The 20,188-nt window shown below is 36.1% G+C and overlaps 1 protein-coding gene across 2 annotated transcripts in view; it reads right to left on the bottom strand.

The window, feature by feature from the left end:
- Positions 1–1,066: 1,066 nt before the first annotated feature.
- The window catches only part of ASB2 (ankyrin repeat and SOCS box containing 2), a 43,347-nt gene continuing 24,225 nt past the window's right edge, over positions 1,067–20,188 (bottom strand). For both annotated transcript variants that reach the window (XM_088145205.1, XM_007437016.3), the window contains exons 4-10: positions 18,249–18,415; positions 16,229–16,384; positions 15,470–15,715; positions 13,788–13,959; positions 7,956–8,517; positions 4,895–5,048; positions 1,067–4,352 (exon numbers count right to left, since the gene is read on the bottom strand). In XM_088145205.1, coding sequence (XP_088001331.1) covers positions 4,216–4,352; positions 4,895–5,048; positions 7,956–8,517; positions 13,788–13,959; positions 15,470–15,715; positions 16,229–16,384; positions 18,249–18,415 — 1,594 coding nt within the window. In that variant the 3' untranslated portion in view covers positions 1,067–4,215. The remainder of the gene's footprint in view (positions 4,353–4,894; positions 5,049–7,955; positions 8,518–13,787; positions 13,960–15,469; positions 15,716–16,228; positions 16,385–18,248; positions 18,416–20,188) is intronic.

Below are 20,188 nucleotides of genomic sequence, written 5' to 3'. Positions count from 1 at the left end.
GCAGTCGCTAAATGAGGACTACCAGTGTGCATGTATATTTCATGAACACAAATCTAAGGCATACAGAAATTAACAAGAGCTGCATATACTGTACTTACAGAATAAGATCAGCTGTGCTGTGGCTTTAACCAGTTATTTCATCATTAGATATTTTGTTTACAAGAAATTTGTTCTGTTCTATTTGCAAACAATTATACATTCCATAGTCTCCCTCTATGACTACACAGATATCAAATAATATGCCTTCAAAAAACATTTAAAATGAAAACAATTGTAAAGATACTAATCTTTTAAATTTTTCTTTGTGCCCTTTTTATGCAAGCAAATGTATGCTTTAAACAGTCTCTTTTAGTCATTTGTGATGAGTCAAAATAACCCTATGGGACTAGACAATGAAGTTTTAATAAACTAGAAAAAAAGATCACTTTCTTTCAGGCTTTCAACATGGGCATATATGCTGGTAAAAATGGAACTTATTGTAAGGTTCTAGAGTTCATGAGGGCTTGCATTTCAGTGCCGTGCATGTGTTGGGTGTGGGAAAAATAAAAGATAGGTTGGGAGACATGTTCCATACTATGTCACTGATTGGGATTCTGGCTTTTGATGTCTGCTTAAATTTACCACATTATCTGTAACAATATACTTTTGGTCCATCAAGCATTAGTGAGCAGAGGGGTGTCAGTATACACATAAATGTGTCCTTATTTCAACATCCTTATTTACTTAAGGAATTTTCCTACTCACTGTAATAAAAGAAGCAGTTCTGCAAGCACATTGCTTTATAAAATCACTGGAGAAGGCAACCCATGTAGCACTCTATGAACTCATGAAATTTACACAATATCAGATAAATATATGTAATTGAACTTATGTTTATACATTAGAGTTAGACAAATATGGTAGCCAAATGTATCTAGAAATGCAGTTTCCATTGCAGGGATCTCATAGATTATGCTGCCTTAAACTTTATCTAGGCCTTCCCGCTCCTTCTACATGTACTTCACTTAACAAGTATGTGGGTGTGTTTATTTTTGTCTGTATTATAAATAAGACTTAAAAATAGAAATACAGCACCATTAATTTTACTCAGATTTAATGCAAACAATAACACCTAAAAATGCAGTGCTTTAAAAATATTGGCACACTGATCTCTCCCCCATTAATCTCCAGTTTATTAAAAAAAAACTCTATTGTTAACAAAACAAAAATCTCAAAAGTACATTGTGACATAGTTTAAACACACATTTATAAAATAATAGATCAAACAGGTAATAGTAATAGAATATTTTGCAAAAATCCTAAAATTTTCCTTGTAATATGTAATAACAGGATCTTTCTGTCATTAACACCATCAGTTAAAGCATGCCACCATGCTACATACTGGAGCTATGAGGTTTATTTAAAAGTCCTAAATATTCTTATCTTTAAGATTTACAATCATGTCTTTATAGCTTCTCAGACTTGTATAAAACAGCAGAATTTGTACAGATTTGATATAACTGGTGAATTTTTTAAAAAATCAGGATATCACTGGAGCAGTAGAAAGCGACTTACCCACTGTTATACTTGTATTTCCCTGGAGCAGACTACTGTACAGAGAGTTGAGCAGAGTAATTCATATTGTTTTACCTACGTTAACCCATTGTTAAGGCATTACTCAGCTAACAGCCCTTTGCAAACCCAGCCCAACATTTTGTGCTTTGTGCATGAAAATTTTTCTGTACAGATAATTATTGCTGGATTGGGTGAAATGATTAAGAGAGGTAGTGTGCAGAATGTGCAAATAAATGTAAACCGAGTATTTTTTTTAAAAAATGGCAAAAAATAATGAAGTGAAAAGACAACTCTCAAGAGGACTTTTGAGTGGATAATTTCCCCTTCATTCTATGTCCACAGCTATCCTTGAATCTGCTAAGTTTTTGCTTATTTTGCAGATCTAATCATCCATTGGAGTTAATTCTGGTTATGTGAGTGAGGAATTCAGATTAACAAGTTATCTGTGTATGAGAAAAACTAGAAAGCCTTTTTTTAATGCTTCTTTTTCTTCAATATACTGGACAAGTGAACATTTCCCTAAAAATAGTGAGTCAACTAGATTTCTCAGCTTGTAGAAAATGTGAAACTGTATAGGTCAACCAAGTCATATTAAAACAATTCAAACATTTTTTAAAAAGTTATTCATAGAACTGCAATCTTATTTATATCAAGACAGTTATATCTCCAAGGTGTCCTACAGTTTATTTCAGACATTTCTGCAAAACACTCTTGAAATGCATATAATGAACTCTGCTTAAATCTGTTTGAGTTAACTTGGCTGCAGTGTCCTTAGGTTCTTGTTATCACACTTCTAAAACAAACATGAATTATACCAATGGAAGCTCTTTTTATATACTTCAGAGACCCATTTAGGTGATCTGAATTAGAAAGATGAATACTTTCTCATGGAATTATTAAGTGTGAAGAGGATGCCAATTTAAGGTATCTACAATAAACATCCATGAGGATAAAATTTTCTTCTAATAATTTAATGTCACTAAGTTACCTCCTTTAAATTATACAATCCCACCAAACCAGAGTTTCATTAAAAAAAAAAAAAATACTGCTGCTACATCACTGCTTATATATAGGTCATTGGTCATTAAGACTATTCTAATGAAAGCATAGGTTGTTTAGACATCATCTAGTTAAGCAATAGGATTCTCAATTCATAACCCTGTTAAGCCAAATTATTTATTCTGAAGTAAACCCAGTGTTTTTGCAATGATGCAACTCACTATCGTTGTTTTTCATCAATAGCAGGTCAAGAATTTTCTTCTGAAGTCTTTCTGAAGCAACACAGGATTTGAATCTACTCTCCCCTTCATTGCTGCTAAAATAAGGTTAAATACCATGGGCCTCAGTGACATTAATCCTCATAACTAATATATGTACGTATACTTATGTAATATGATACAGATCTATACTTCTGAGTTAAATCTTGTGTACTTATTTCCTGTAAGTTAAATTCTTTGGTATCTTTCAATTCTTGAAGTCCAGTATTTACAAAATTTCTTAACTGGGATCAAAAAATAGTGTTAAAAGCTTTTATATAAGAATAAAAGGCAAATGCATGTTAAATTAGATGGAAAAACATGAATCTATGTGGTATAGAATAGAACACCCAAATACTGGGTAAGTCCAGCAAACTGAAGTAAAATAAAACACAACCAAAAGACTGAAATTTTATGCTGATATTTAACCATTACTGGACTTCTTTTGATCTTTGCATTGCATCAAGATGGTTTTGCTACATGACCATTAACAAAATTTGAATATGAATGAGTAAACCTGCTAATGCCTGTTAACATGATGACCAGTTATGTCAACAAATACGTAATCCAGCATATTATACAGTTGGCAGCAATATCTATAATTGCTACAACCAGAAAGAACTGGTTGATGTCACTATAATAATGATTACAGTGTGATCATCTGCATAATTCATTACATTTACCTATGTGAATGTATATGGAGAGATATAACTTTTGCTACCTCTTCCTTATATCTGGTTAAGAATAATTTAGTTTTACAATATGTGTGTTTATTTTTCACTAGAAATGTGAGGTCCATCAACCAGAATCAAGTACAAAATAAGAGATTAAGAAGGCAGGTTTAGAACTGCTGGACACATGCCCAGACCAGGAATTTCTTTTTGGTAGTAGAACTGGAGTTTGTGCATATGGTCTTTCACATCAAAAAACCTCCTATTTTCTTCCAAGCTTTTAAACATTTATTTTAGCAGTTTAATTAAGGAGGAAAAGTTTTTTGTCACCATTGCTAAACCAGTGAGAGTTGGAACCTCTTGGTGACATGCAGATCACCTGGAGATTTATTGGTAGATCACGATCTACTTTCTGCCCACCCTGCATTTTGTAAAGAGTTGTATTAAAATGTTGAGCTATTAAGAGTGTTTTTCCTTGCAAGATAGTATAATATCCCTTTCACTATTTGCTCCGTGTGCTTTATTCTCATCTTTTCAGCTTTTTCCCATACTCTAAATGCTGTTGCATTAGTTCATTCTAAGATTTAACTTGCAGGAATCCTTATTTTTTCTTCTTACATACCAAAACAAGTTTTCTCTTCCATCATATCAGTCTGTTTCCATCATGTCACCTTGCTCTATCATACATATAATTATCACTCCATGTAATGTTTGATTGTCAGGTTCGCCTGAGATCACTGGGTATAATCATATTGTAAATAGCGAATCAGTCTTCTTGGCAGAGGTAAAGTTTCAATAAGTGAAAGACGGTTCTTTCCAATCACAATTCGAATTTTGATTCGACAAAGGTGTGCAAGTGGCCTTGGTGGTTCTGGAAATAAGAAAATATTGTCAGGTATATAAGTAAAAAATAAGTAAGCAAACAAGTAGCATATTATTTTTATACTGCTTTTGGCCTAAAATAATTCTTTACAAGCTAACATTTTTTTCATTAAAACTTGTGTATTTATTTCAAAGGTACTGTACCACAAATATGCTTTAAAAAACTAGGGATTTTTAAATAGAAATATGGATCGTTAAAACTTATGCTTATCTCAACTTAGTAAGACAATATTCAAAACTGAATATGACCCATGTATTAATAAAGTAATCTGAACAGACAACTATTATGTGGTATCTGCTGACAATCAGAATGTATCTTATCCAACGGCATTCTTGTGAGTCACTGAGCTAACACTCAACACATTTTAGAGGCTTGAACATTTCTTCCTATATAATAATAACTTTTATGAGTTGGCTGTTATTCATATGTAAGAGTGCCACTGCATTTTAGTGATAAGAGTTGCACTACAAAATATTACTGGTTTATTTGATTCTTGAATAATAGAGGTGCAAGCCCATATAGTAACTAACCTGCTTTGATTTTAATGTTGAACCAATCTTCATAACTGTCAAGGTGTTCCTTCAGCCGGGAACAAAGTTGCACATTGCCCACATAATCCAAAAGGACATCGATAATTGGGCCTGCCCAACGACTCATCTCTGGGGTTGAAACCATTTCACAAAACTGGTGTGGGTAGGGAAGAATAAATTATATATAATCAGTGCTATAGATGATCAAAAGGCATAAGAAAATACAACACAGTATAAAACACAGTTTCAAGTGTAATTATTTCACAGAAATGTAATTTATTTTCTCAATATATGTGTAAGTAGATAGAATGAACTATATTTATACCATACATACATACAGTATATATTCATTCATTCATTCATTCATTCATTCATTCATTCATTCATTCATTCATTCATTCATTCCAGTAGTGGGGAAAGCATTTGCTATCTCATGTCAGCTGCGGGATTACCACATTTCTAGTATGTTATACATCATAAAAGTCTAAAAAAAATGTAACATTTATTTATGTAATCAATTTATATGGCTGCCCATCTCGCAACAGCAACTCTGGGTAGCTAATCAAATTAAAACTCAATAGAAACAAAGCAATATCAATAACAAAAAAAAAGCCAATAATGGTAACAATAAAAATACAGAGAATATACACAGGATGGCCACCAAGGGCAACAACAAGCACTACAACAATACTTATCTCACCAGCTACCTTAACCTAACCCCCACACCCAGAAGCAGCCATGTTTTTAAGGCTTTCTAGAATGCTAGCAGAATCAGGGCCAGCTGGATCTCAGGGGTATGATAATACTAGGTTCTTCTAACTTCAGTGTAAATGTGCACTAGTTCTATCTAAATATAGATACACACTTTTGTTTTCCTCCAAAATTCTCTAAAATGGTTTAGTTGAGTGGATCCAGTGAAAGAACATGGGTCATGTTTTTTAGATAACATTCCAAATGGAAGAGCCTCAGGCTATTCCATATATATTTATATCTCTTTTTGTTCAGAAAATATTAGAATGAAATATATTTGTGACTGAAGTAAGAACAGTTCTCTGGATAAATCAGAGGATTATTAAGTATAATATGTGCCTGAATTCACATCTGCAGTCTGTTTATTGTCCTTGAAGGTCATTTCTTTATTATTACTTTGGAAAAGATAACATTAGTCACTGATTTATTTCATGGCAACAGAAAGGTGGGAGATTTTCAAAAACCTCAGATGAAGAAATGTTACAACATTCATGACCATTCTGCAGGAAAAGCTAAAATCTACTGATTCCTATATAAATCAGCATAGGAACACCAAGCTACATTTACAAAAGGAAATGGAGAGAGTAGAATATTTAATGTTACCATTTAGGATTGGACACTGTGTTTTGGATGCTTTCTTGAATAAAAATCCTTTCTTACATACAGAAAATTAATATATTAAATTAATATATCAGAAAGAAAGGATTAATTTAATTCTACCCCTATCTACTTGTTTATTATATGTGGGAAGAAATGTTTATACACAGCATTCAAAGATGAATGCTGCCTGCAATCTGGAAGCTATTCAGCACAGAATTCTGCTACCTTGGTCTGGAGTTGTATAGATCAAATTTCAGACATAGTCCTTATTGGGCTTTTTGCAGATGGTTAAAGTTTTTTTTCTTAAAGTCTACTCCCCCTAAAATAATATTGAACAGCATCTTTTTTTTTGGCTGCACTGTATATTATTTTAGCTGTATATTCATGCCTACATGTGTCCATAATAGCACCCAATGCAAGTCTGTAAAGGATCAATTTTTGTGCAGTATGACTGTTAACATGCCAATATGATATGCCTTCTAACATGCCAGCATCATCCAGATACATTTTTCTAGCTATCAAAAGAAATGTTTGTTTCCATATTAACAAAAACTTCAACCAGTTTGCACTGAAAGTAAAATAAATATTTTGTAGTTGTGTCAAGTGTTACTAGCTTAAAGGAGAACAATAATGCAAGAACATGCTGTTGAAATAATTCTTACTTTCTGTAAAATAGTTTAAATGCCCTCTAGTGGCAAATAAAATACCTCTAAAAGTCATAACCTATGCACTAAATATAGTGTATGAACATGTTCATTCTCTGACTTTCTGCAACAAAATGTCCACCAAAATTAGATATCATAAGACTTGGAGGAACCCCAGAATTTGCAGAAGAATAAAAGAAACAAGACGTTAAGATGAAAAACCTTAAAACAACCATGTACATGTCAATAAAATTAATTAATATGCTGGGTACCTAGCGGTAGTAATTGACTATTTCTTTCTGATTTTGCTCTGTGTGAGATACTGTGAGATTTCACTGAGTTAAGTTGATAATTTTTTATTATGGAGACGATACTAAGTTTATCCATCTGCCATATGAGAAGGGAGGGCAAGTCCTCTATTTTTTTTTTAATCATAGTAAGGGGTCTTTTGGACCATAGTACTGTATCTGGGATGATAGTAACCACTATTTTTCTCTGCTAAGCAAAGACATGTTTGTAGGAAGTAGAATATGTATAAAAGGAAGCTTGGAAACACAAAATACAGAAGCTAAAAGTAACAGCATGTGTCTGAAGAGAACATGGGAAAAAAGTTTTAGCTCAGCCTATACAAGCTATCCTGGAGTCCCCACACTCTGAATGCTTGTTCAGTTCCAGTTCGAGAAATTCCAACTCTAGTCTCCTGTCTTGTTTTTGCAGCTACCTTCTCTGCAAATAAAGTATTCTTTCCCCTTGATGGTCTTCAAAGCTTCATTATACAATGCTGTCCTCCCTGCTGTCCTCGCTTAATGTTGTGATTAATTCAGCTGCCCAGCAGCTACCTAGAAGCTTGGTGCCTGGGGGCTGGATGACATCGCCAAAGGCAAAGTACCTGATATTCCTGTGGGCTGGGTAGTAAGGTTGGTTGATTTTGTTTAAACTGGAGAAGCCAGAATTTGAACTTGTAGCCATTCTAAGAAAAAATATGTTCCATACCTGTGAGTTACTTTTTCTCCCCATATATCCCTGTAAATGCCAAAGGAAATATGAGATAATAAAAGTAATTTTACCTGTACAATTTTGCGTTCGTTATTCACCTCAGGATCATTATACCCGTGCCTCCTAATATCAATAGGAGGATGTGGGCCACACCCATAACAACACACAAAGCAGGATTTGGCATCACAGCCCAGATCCATCAAAAATTTCAGCAGAACAAGATACTTCATTGAAAACATTATGGTAGCAGGGAAAGTTGTAGGGTGAGAGGCAACATAGGTATTAATGTTAGCTCCATAATCAAGAAGTAATTTCATTGTCTTCAAACAGCCGTGGCGGATGGAAATGAGCAATGGATTGATAAGGTCAACGTTGGGATTAGCTCCAGCCTCAAGCAGCAACTCAGTGGCATATACATTGTTGTTGATGACTGCAAAATAGAGGACACTGGTGCGCCTATCTTCATAGAGTCGGGAACGCTCAAAAGAGAGGGTGGCATTTACATCAAAGCCAGCATCAATCAGCTCTTCCAAGACATCATCATGGTTGCGCTCAGCTGCCAAATGCAGAGGGCTGATGCCACTACGCTTGATGCGAGTACGACTTGTTACTGGGAGTAGCATTTTCACAATCCTGGCAGAAATGAAATTAAAACAGACATAATCAAAGTTACTGATTATGGACCAGCATGATAGATAAAGTTCAAGGAAGGGCCCTTTATCCTGCAGTGGATTGATTTGGGCTGATTGTCTGTCTGTCTGTCTGTCTGTCTGTCTGTCCGTCCATCCACCCACCCACCCATCCATCCATCCATCCATCCATCCATCCATCCATCCATCCATCCACCTACCTACCTACCTACCTACCTACCTACCTACCTACCTACCTATCTAGATGTCACATACACCAAATAACATATATTCATATATTCATATTCAGGGTTTATAATGTATTTATATAGTAACTTGCAAATAATTGCACAGACTTTAGTTGCTTCAAACAATGACATCATTTTGTTGAATAAAACTACAGTACACAGTCCCAGCCACATTTCCAAGTCCCTGTTCATTAGTTTTCCAGCCCTTATGTCCTGTACTTTCTTAAAGGGACAGAACAGGATTTTTAAATGATTCTCCTCTGGCAGGGGTACATTACCTGTGGCCATTTATTTGTGGGTGTGAACTCCTGTCAGTATTATGCAGTGTGGCCAATATTTAGGAATGATGGGAGTTGTGGTTTGGTGATACCTGAAAGGTGCAGTTCCTCTCCCCAGTTATGTGGGGTATTTGGGGAAAATAGATAGTAATCTCTTTCTGTCATTCTCCTTGGACTGCATGAACATGGTTGTAGTGAAGAGTAGGTATGAGCAGGTGTTTTCAGTATGTGAACTGCAAAAATCAATGTTCTTGGAGCACATCTGATCTACAGATATACAGAGCTCACTAATGGAAAAGATAGGTAGATATTCTGAATGGTTTTATCTGAAACTTCCTTGAACAATGCAATTTCAGATAGGCCTTTGATATGAAATGGGTCAGCATGAACAGTTAAAGGAATATTTAAATAGCTGATACAAGATCACTACTGAAAAAGTTTTAGGAATAACAGATGTCAGATCGCTTGTCATTATTTATCTTCTTAAAATAACATGGCTTCATCAAAAGAAGATTCAAGAGGACATTCATGCATTCAGAGCAGAGACTGATCTCACACAGAAGGAATGCTCCCTAGAAGATGGGAAACCTGTGTGCTATTTAACTGGCAACTGTCTACCATTACTAAATTTCATTAGTTTAAAACTGCAAAGTCACAGCTAAAAAGATTTAGATGTGAAGTATCAGCATTAGTCATTTTACAATCTAGTGGGATTTATTAAAATGTTATGGTTTGAGATTATTCTATTTAAACAGCTTAATTAAAGAGACACTGCAGTCTTTGTTTCCAGTTAGTTGGGTATGTATTTATTTGTTTTAGAAGTCTATGTATTTTTTTCAAATGTGTAAACCAGGACTACTGCATCAGGGCGTTCTGTTCATTTTGTTAAGTAAGGCCCAGACTTCTGCCCAAAGGCCTACCCTGAGAATACCACTTGAATTATGCAACACTGAAAAAGCACAATCCTGATGTGTGTTTGAGACCTCTAATAAAACTCATTTCTAAAAGGGGTTCTTGTAATAAACAGACAATGCTACGGTCTTTTGGATGTAAATATAAACTACAATTTGGCAAACACTGAAATGAGTTAGGATGGAGGGGTGAACACCATAAAAAGATTTTGTGGAAAGGCCAACACGATAAAACTATGATTCTCTCCATCTACTTTTCAGTTTGTTTCTGAAAGCGGATTGACCAGGCGCAAGACAAAATGCTCAGCCAACTGTCAGAAAATTCTGTAAGAGACTTTTTGAAACCCTTGATTCATTTGGTGCCTGGACCAATCATTCTAACTGGTCTTCTGCTCTTGTGGAGAGCCAGAGCATCTAAGATTCACAGCTTAACAAGGATGTGATCTGATCACAGCAAATAACTGGTGTTAATATCCTCCATTCATAACACATCTAATCTGCACAGAAGTAAAGACCAGATCTAGTTTGTGCTTTTGACTAAAGATTGTCACCTAGCAGCACCCAGACAGTGGGTGTTTTCAGTCACAGCACCTGCCCTTTGGAACACTATACCACCTGAGATCAGCTTGGCCCCAACCTTGCGGGCCTTTTGGAAAGCTTTCAAGACCGGGATGTGTTCCCGGGCATGGGGGTAGAGAGGTTAGCTGAGCCCATGAGGTTTTATTAATTTATCAGCCAATTTGTTGCTTGGTTGCCCTAGGTTGCCATTGTATGCTTCTTTACTGTGTGTTTTTTCTTTTATACTTGGAGTCTTTTAAGCTGTGTTAGCTGCCCAGAGGCAGTACTGTATTGTGAGGTGGGCAGCCTTATAAATCAAATCAAATCAATAAATGAGTTGGAACCACAATTACCTATGACAAGCCCATGGTCACCACAGAGACCGTGAACCATGAAGCTGCACCAGACCATTCTCCCAGGGTATTAAGGTTGAAATCACCCAAAAGAAGAATTCTCAGGAGCTCCACCACCAGCCCTGAGGTGAGAACCAGCTGCAGTCAGCATACAGTCAGCAGCCTTAGCTTATCAATGTTGCCCAGCTCTGTGCACAAGCACTTGCGATCTGTCATCACTGGGACAGCATCTCATTACTTCAAGAGCCTCCCACGTGATCACAGCATGGTACAGTAGGTTACTGTTATTTTAAAGTGTTAAATATTGGGGTCTTTTAACATTTTAGGATACTGTTTTATCTTATGCATTTTATGGATTGTATCCTTCAGATCCTTAGATTTGTGCATGGGCTACAAATATTTAAATACTAAATAAACAAAACTGTGTAGCGTAGTACAGACTTAGCAATAATATGAATTGTTGGTAAAATTATTAGGTATGATTGCATGACTCCTCTTTTTAACTTTGACCATGTTGATTCTCAGCTTAGTTGTTAGTCGTCTTTTCTCCTTTCCATAATGATCAGTTCGTGACATCACTTATAAGGCCCCACACTTCTAAAACCTGTATTATTCTAACACATTTGAATTAATGCACTGCAATAATAACCACTTCTAAGCTATTAATATTTATGACTTTATGAATTAAACACACTATTGCTAAGGTCATAGAGTTGACAACTTATAGTACTAACACATGGTTTATAGTGGTAGCATCATTTACATTAAACAAAAGCCAAGCAAATTGAGGTTAAAAAAATATTTTTTTTGTTTTTGTTTTTGAGGGTTTTGTTGTTGTTATGGATATTTCATCACCTGGCAGTGATTCTAAGCATGAAATTCCTGCAGAATTATATACTAAATTTCCATGCTTACAAAGAAAGTTCACTGTGAAGGGTATTGTTATTCAGAATGCCAATGAGATTGTAAGCCTTCCCATAAGGACATATGGGGGCAAAGCTTGTCATTTGGATGAATATTTTGTCCAAGCAGCTACAGAAGGAAAGCTCCTTAATACTTTCATTTCATGGGTTTTTGACACATGCTTGCTTTTTAAATATTAAAAATGTCAGATTTCAACCTAATTCTGAACTTGTATATTGATCTTAATCAGCACTAAGCTAACCAGACAAAAATTCTGGGCCACTTCATTTTGTTTTTTGTTTTGAAGTAGAGTAGATCAATGTCCTAATTCTAATAATAATCTTTCAATAATTTTACTTAATGGATAGCATTGCCATTATTTCATATAATTTCATCAAGTGAAATCCATTGCATCCTGTTCAGTATTTTCAAGTAATCTATTAATAACATACCTATAGATGATTTACCTCTTTTGCTGGAGTTGTTTAAGCAAAAGTCAGAATATTGTATTGAAAAAATGTCTTACTGCTAGATGATTATGAAGGGTCCTTCCACTTCTAAAATTCAGTGATTCTAAATTTTCTTTATGATGCCCCTTTTGCTATTTCCTTGCGGCTACCAGACCAGTGAATTATTTTATTTAACTTCAGTTGGAAGTAATGGGATTCAGTTCCAAGTGAACATTTAAATTTGTCTTCCTGCTTTACCCTGGGCTGCATCTGAGTTAAGGTGGGAATGAATTGGTGGAATGGACTTGTACCATTTTGGACTTTAGGTATGGTTCATATTTTAAATTGCTTCTTCATAGAATACAGTAGTATTCTGTAAATGGAAGTCTACCACAACAGGAAGAAACATTCTACTTCACCTGTTTAGTTTAGTAACTGTGGCTAGAGCTCTTAAATTGAGGAAACACACCAAAATATGCACCCTTACTGACATATACATTATTAGGATTGTAGTGTGGTTCAGATTTGATCCCCAAAAGATTCAATGTTAAATCCTTTCTGAAATCAAATTCATAGCATTATACAACCCTAACAGTTACTATGAGCAATTAAAACTTCTCTGTACCGTGAATGTGACTTGTAACTTGCTTTGAAAATCAGCATGGCCGAAAATAAATTAAAAATATGGACTCCACAATGCTGATTTGTCCAAGACCACTCTGGTTAGATGACTTCCTAATATGACCTGAAGTGGGCTTTGAATCATAGTGCATGAATTTGCAAAATACTGTTAAAGCAGTGTAATCACTAGGATTTTTAAAAAATAAATCATTGACTTGGAAAGGGCCAAACATATAGCTAATTCAGTAAACTATCCACCCAGCTATCAAACACCAAGAAATCTTTCCGTGTAATCAAGTCTACCACCTGCCAGAATTGACAAATATAAGTTGAAAGATTACCATCAGAAGAACAGCTCCAAATATTTTTATAAACCACATGTCTCAAATGGGGAAGTTGATCTAGACAACTGAGCTGCACCCATATAACCTGGTTACCAAACTATAACCGAGCATCCTAAAAACCCATTTTTCCCATGATCCTAATCTAACCAACTGTTAGAACATCTAGGCAACTGCATTTGCTCACATTAATCTTTTGTTAGTCTTACTTCTTTCTCTTCCTTGTCTTGTACCTTAACAAGGAAACTTTGGCTTTTAAGAACCTTGGAGACAGAAACTTTTCTTGTGCTTATGTTTTATATTACCAATTTACAATAAATAACCATAATAACTCTGCAGCCACAGTTTCATGCATAAGAGTGTATATATGGGATAGAGAAAGTTATGTCACACTCTGAATATCTTTTTCTCTCTTGCTATTTTGGGTATCCTAAGTTGTATATGGTCTATCACATCCTGATTAATTGTGATTTGGATGGTTACTGAATTCATTTGTGTCAGCTTCTGAGGTGAAAATAATCGGACTTTTCATTTGAACCTACTGTATACGCATAATTAATTTTCATATGTTTAAACAGACGAACATACTGAAAAATAAAGCAAGCAACTTACTCATAATAACCCTTTTTGGAGGCCACATGAATTGGTAAGAACCCATCCTTATTGGTTTTGTTAGCATCAGCACCTTGAGACAAGAGAAACTCCACAATCTTCTCATGTCCATTTTTAGAAGCTTCATAGAGAGCAGAAGCTTTGTCACTAGCTTGTGTATTGATATCAGCACCTGGGAATGAAAGACATGTAAAGCATAGTTTCAAAAGATCTGGAATTAATCAGAGCACACATTTCTACACCAGAAATTTCTACCCCCCCCCAAAAAACATAAAGATTTCCAACAACTGCTTTATGCTTGTGAAGTGGTAGAAATCATATGAGAACTTGGTTCAATGCACACAAAATAAATAAATCTGCATTGTAGAACACAATCTTCTCATATTTTCCAACAGTGTATCTTCCTTTTTCATCTTAGCAGAAAAATCAGTTATGACAACAGAGATGGTGTGGCTACATGATATCTTTTGCTTAGTGTTTCTAGAAGTCCTCTTTCTAGAAGCATGTCCATGGGGCCTATGGAATGCCAGGGGCAAGTGTGGGGCAGATGGAGCAGACAAAGGGTGACTGTGACAGTTTTGTTCTTTGCAGATAAAGTTACTTGGGTGAGACTTAGTTTGATCAATATTAGATTAGGTAAAGAGGATATGGTCCTGGAAGCTCTGTTTGTGGTTGTTTTCAGCTTGTAGATCTAAAGGACCTCTTGAGGGCAAAAGCTACTCCTTTTTATTAAGCCCGTCAACTTCCTAGCCCCATGGTTAAGAGAAATAATTAACGCCTCCTTAAAGTTAGGATGTTACTAACTCTGAATAAAGATTTTTATTGAAAAACATGCCTTTTGACTTGGAATACTTAAAAAGTATTGGCATATTTTAAACCCTATTTCTTAAAGTGATTTAGTGGTTTGGAGGCTATTGTTAGTGGATTTCGCTATTTCGATGTTTTATCTTACAAGTTATTACTTTTGAATGCTTATGTACAGACTTAACGGTTTTTGCAAAGGTGGCAATTAAATACCCTAAAGAAACAAATATGTCAGTCTGCTGCTTGATCTCAGTGCTCTGAAATCCTTCACACAAACACACACTTTGAGAATAAGCCTTTTTGAACAGGGTGGTGGTTTAATTTAAATAAATATGCCTAAAATTCAGCTGCACAAATCTCTGCCGAAGAGAATCTGTTTCCCCTGCAAACAACAGAAAACTCTCTGTTGTGTTTGGGAGATTTAACAAAACTGTAACTAGAAACACAATCACAAAGCCCAACACTGGACTTCTCAATAAGAAAAAATGGAATATTCAATTTATGCAAATATTGTGCATTGTATAAGCAGAATAAAATTATTTTAGGATGCTCAGAGGGGCTTTAAAGCTTGGAATAATTACAGAGGTGTAATGGTGTTTCCTGATGTGTTCCTGTTGTTTGCTTTTGCTATCCATAAATGAACTAACAGTAAATCTCAAACAATTAATCTGGTTGGAAAATTGTCTTATTTATGAAAATGCAGTTTATTAAAAACAAACTTTAACTGAAGGGATTTCCAGACTAAACCAGTAACCAGTAAATCCCAAATCATAGGCTGATTAATGAAAAGCACAAATGAAAAATGAATGAATGATCACTGATGATCACAACTGATCCATCAATGTGGCACTTCCTCCGTTTGGCAAGAAGGTACTTACCACATTTTGCCAGGTATCTCACGGCTTCTAAGTGGCCACTTTCAGCCGCTACAAATAAAGAGGTAATTCCATAGCAGTTTGCAGATTCAACCTTGGCACCTCCCTGAAGTAAAAGTTCTGTTATTTCTAAATCGTTTCGAGCAACAGCTTCATGAAGAGCCGTCCATCCACGATTGCAGCGATGGTTTACATCAGCATTGTACTGCAGTAACACCTGCACAGCTTCAGAATTTTTGCGTTCACAGGCTGTCATGTCAAAAAAAAGAAAATCTGCATGTTGAGAGCATTTATTTGATTAATTATGACACTGGCTACAGCATGGGCCATGTATTCAAATAAACCTATTTTATTTCTCTGGGGAAATTTTAGGGAAAAAAACAATTTGAAATCTATGAATTTATTTTAATTTGTTTTTAAAAAAAAAGAAGCAAAAGTATTTCTTGGGCCCAGAACTGTATGATAGCTAGAAAGGGTAAGAACCAGAAATGGAAATTCCAAGGGCATATTGGGGGAATATTGGGGAAAACAAAGGATGGCAGCCTCCTTATTTCTCTGGCATATCCTGCTTTTAAGACAAGTTAAGAACATTCAGCACTCATGACATGTGTGAAGCTTCCAGGAGAGAAAGTATTTCCAGGTCTAAAGACACCAATACATTCTGGCTCAAAACCCAAAATAAACATATCTCCCATACAGATACCAAACAAACGTATAGTTTACTGGTATATGTTCAAGATCTATGCAAATGAAGTTACGTACCTTTATAAAGTGGAGTCTCCCTGGCTTTGTTTGCAATATCAGGTTCTGCTCCAGCTTGGAGCAATGAACGCATACAATCAATATTCCCTCTATTTGTTGCTAAATAGAGTGCCGTTTCTTCCTGAAGTGTACGTTGATCAATTGTCCCAGGGAAAGCTATTGAGAAAGAATTGAACCATATTAAGCAAGGGTTGCAATGCACCTAGATAATGTTAATAGTGAGCATTATTTAGACTTCCCCAAACTGGTGCATCCAAGATGTGTCAAACTACAACTCTCACTGTTTTTGACAGCACAGCCAAGCAGATAAAGTTGTAATGTAATACACCTGAATGCCCAAGGTTGGGAAAGGCTGACCCACGGCAATTACTATTAGGACCTTTATGAGATAGTAAACTACTATCTCATAGTGCATAATGCATATTAATAGTTTCACATCTTCAGGGCTTAAATGGTATGTGTTTTATTGATCTGCTTTTGTAGGAAGACATTATCACTTTGGGGTAGCTTTGGAAAGTCCCACTGCCTGAGTTCATCATCATCATCATCATCATCATCATCATCATCATCATCATCATCATCACACTGCTTGTACTGGTGTAACCAGAGAAGATTTTCATACACTGAGGTCACAACTTTCTTGTGAAAAAGTATTACAGACTTTTTAAAATTATGAACTAAGCTGGGTTTAAATCAAGGAAATATGAAAGGTGCTTGCACATAAATTCCTTCAATAGATGCCATGAAAACTTGGAAGAAATGATAGGTATTCCAAATTTCTCCCTATAAGGACTACTTGAAGTATTATCCTGGAGTATTATTCTTGCTTTATTATTGGAACAAGCAAGCAAAGTAGTGCTGAAATCTGACGAGTAGTAAAAATATTAGACTAGGATTCAAGGAGTATTCTACTGCCTTACTCAGCAATGAGGCATACTGGATAACCTCAGGGGAGTCCCATTGTGAATACATAATTTGCAGGACCACTTCTTCCTGAAGGTATCTGCCCATTCCACCAGTTCAGATAGGGTGGGCACACTCCAGGTCCCTTCCCTTGAATGTTGTTATCTGGTGGGACTTTGGAGACATCCCTTTGCTGTGGCTGCCCTGACCTTTTGGAATAGACTCCACTCTGAGATTCTGAGTGGGCCCCTCAGGGACTCTGAGTGGGCCCCCATTCTATTAGCCTTTCAGAGGACTGTGAAGATCTGACTCTTCAGCCAGGCTTTGGACTAGGATGGAAGTGAGCCCAGCAAATGTAAGTAAGAGCATGGGGAATCTATGTGACGTTGAAGTGCTGTGCTGTGCTTGGGATATACAGGTAGTCCTCCCTTAACTATGACAATAGGAACTGGAAAATAATCATTAAGTGGGGCAGTCATTAAGCAAAACATTACATGACTGCACCCAACTTTATGACTGTTTTGTGGCAGTTGTTAAGCAAATCACCACAGTCATTAAGTGAATCACATGGTTTTTAAGTGACTCACATGGTTCCCCATTGATTGTGTGCTGGAAGCTGGCTGGGAAGGTTGCAAATGGCAATCACATGACCCCAGGACAGTGCAACCATCGTAAGTGCAAGCTGGTTGCCAAGTGCCTGGATCGTGATCATGTGATTGTGGGGGCACTGTGATGGTTGTGAGTGCGAGGACTGGTCATACGTACTTTTTTTTAGCATCATAGTAACTTGGTGTCGTCATGGGGTGGGTTGTTTTATTTATTCTGTTTTTATTTAATATTATTGTGAACTACCCAGGATTATTTTGTATAAGATAGGTGGCCATATAGGTTTCTAAGTAAAAAATAAATAATGAAAATATGAACACTTTATTTGTAGATTACAGACTCATTGTGTTCAAATTTGGGGAATCGTTTAAATAAAATTTGCATGTGTAAAAATAGGTTGCATATGTAAGCTACTGTTCTATGTTATAATACAACCTAATAGGTTCCTTTGTATCCTGAAATGGCTTTGTCTTTCATCCTATCTCCAATCAGCCCTTTTCCTGATACTTGCATCTATGCAGCAGTTTCAAGCAGCCCTCTTGTCCATAATAAGCAGCTTCATGGAGTGGCAACCATCCATCTTTGTTAGGCTGTGCAAGGTCTTTTCCTGCCTGTATCATGTTGTGCAGTCCCTTTTCATCTCCTTCCTTGATCACCGATACTACAGGATCCAGGACTCTTTAAAACAAAATTGAGAACTGATCACTTTCTCTAGAATTGTTTCTGATACAGTATTTGCAATGTTTGTTTATTTATTAACTACCATTTGATTTGATCACAATTCACAAGGACTCACAGAGGTGCACAATAAATGCAAAAATCAACACCAAATATTACATCAAAAGCAAAAGACAGTTCAAAATATTCATTCTGATAGCCTTGACTGTTGTGCTATCCAGTTCATCCCAAAGATTCAGCTTATTGATCTATTTTTTATTGATGAGTAAGTGATCACTAACACGACCTTCTTAGTGCTTGCCTTCAAACTCCAACTTAAAGTAAGCCAAACTTTCATGAAGTAGACAATACAAATATTGCGACATTTGGGGGCAAGAAATGGAGAGAAGCAGGAAATGGCAGAAATCTCACTGAGTAGGGAAAGTGATTCAGGAAACCAACTGAAACAAAATATTATATAGATGAAAATATAAAAGGAAATGTTACTAGTGTGAAACATATGTGTTAAAAAATAGTCACCTTCAACTCAAACTCAATTCCTGATAACTTCAGTGATATGTCCACATAGTTTTCTTGGCAACAGTGCAAAAATGGGTTGCCATTACATTCTTTTGGGAACATTTTGACTTCCCAGTCTAGTGTACATCTCTGAGATTCCCTGATGATCTACATCCAAGTACTAACCAGGCCAGATCTTGCTTAGGCAAGATTGGCCAGGACAAAACTGCTGTTGTCAGATCTGTTTTCTAAACATACCTTATCATACTGAACACTGTAGTTAACTTGACTATTAGACGACATGTATTTGTTATGACCATAGTAGGGCCCTAATCAGATAGCTGACATCCTGTGCAACATGCAATAATATACAAAAGTAACATTACTTCCTGCAAGCACTATAAAGAATTGATTGCTGCTAGTTATTCTGTATTGGGGTAAAATGCATTGTTGCATTCCTATAGAAACGATCCTATCTTTGGGCTATGCAAAGCATTTAAAACAAAGTGCTTCTTTTTGGAGGGTTAAGCTAGCTAGGTCCTTTGCAGGGCTTGCACTGCCACTTTGAAAGTTGTCCCCCACTGTTTTCACATGTGCATTTTTGCACAACTTTGCTTTGATGTTGGTCTCAGAAGAAGCATAGTTATTCTGCTTTCATACACATGCTCAGACAACCAAGGACAGCTTTTGAAGTAAGTATATGACCCTTACAAAGGAAGCAGCTGCTTTAATGCTTCAAAGTGAGATGCTGTTTTTCACTCTAACATACTTTGGAAACCACTTCTTTCAAATGCTGTGCACAGCCCTATATCCTATACGTACTTGGAACTCAGTTCTGAGCAAATGTTCATCAAATCAGTTATTGTCACTACATCTGCCTTTTTAAAAAATCTAACCATTTCTTCTGCTGCTTTGACTATAAAGTCATCTATTTTTACTGTCTTTGATAATTTGCATGTACTGTAGTATTAAGTTTAAACATTCATCTTCAGGAAAAGATATTATGCAGCAAACTGGGGGAAAAACTTTATTCAGAGAGCTGCTGCTGGTCGAATTTTCCAGTATCGAGCTTGAAAAACCCAGTGGTTGGGCACTATTTGAACTTTGCTCATGGGTACTCTGATTGCTCATCATGGATACTAGGGAGTGCAATCTAATGGTCCCGTACCATGTGCAGCCCCACCCCAAAGCCTTGGGTGCTGTTCCTCAGGTCTTCTCCAAAAGTTGCTGTCATATATATATGGCACTTACACATACAATATATAATGACAGAAG

This window comes from Python bivittatus, unplaced genomic scaffold, assembly GCF_059951505.1.
Source record: "Python bivittatus isolate LINGU-HERP-01145 unplaced genomic scaffold, Pbiv_v1 ctg000480_np1212, whole genome shotgun sequence".
NCBI lineage: Eukaryota > Metazoa > Chordata > Lepidosauria > Squamata > Pythonidae > Python > Python bivittatus.
The sequence above is the reverse complement of the archived record's forward strand: the minus strand, read 5'-3'. Positions and strand labels throughout refer to the sequence as shown.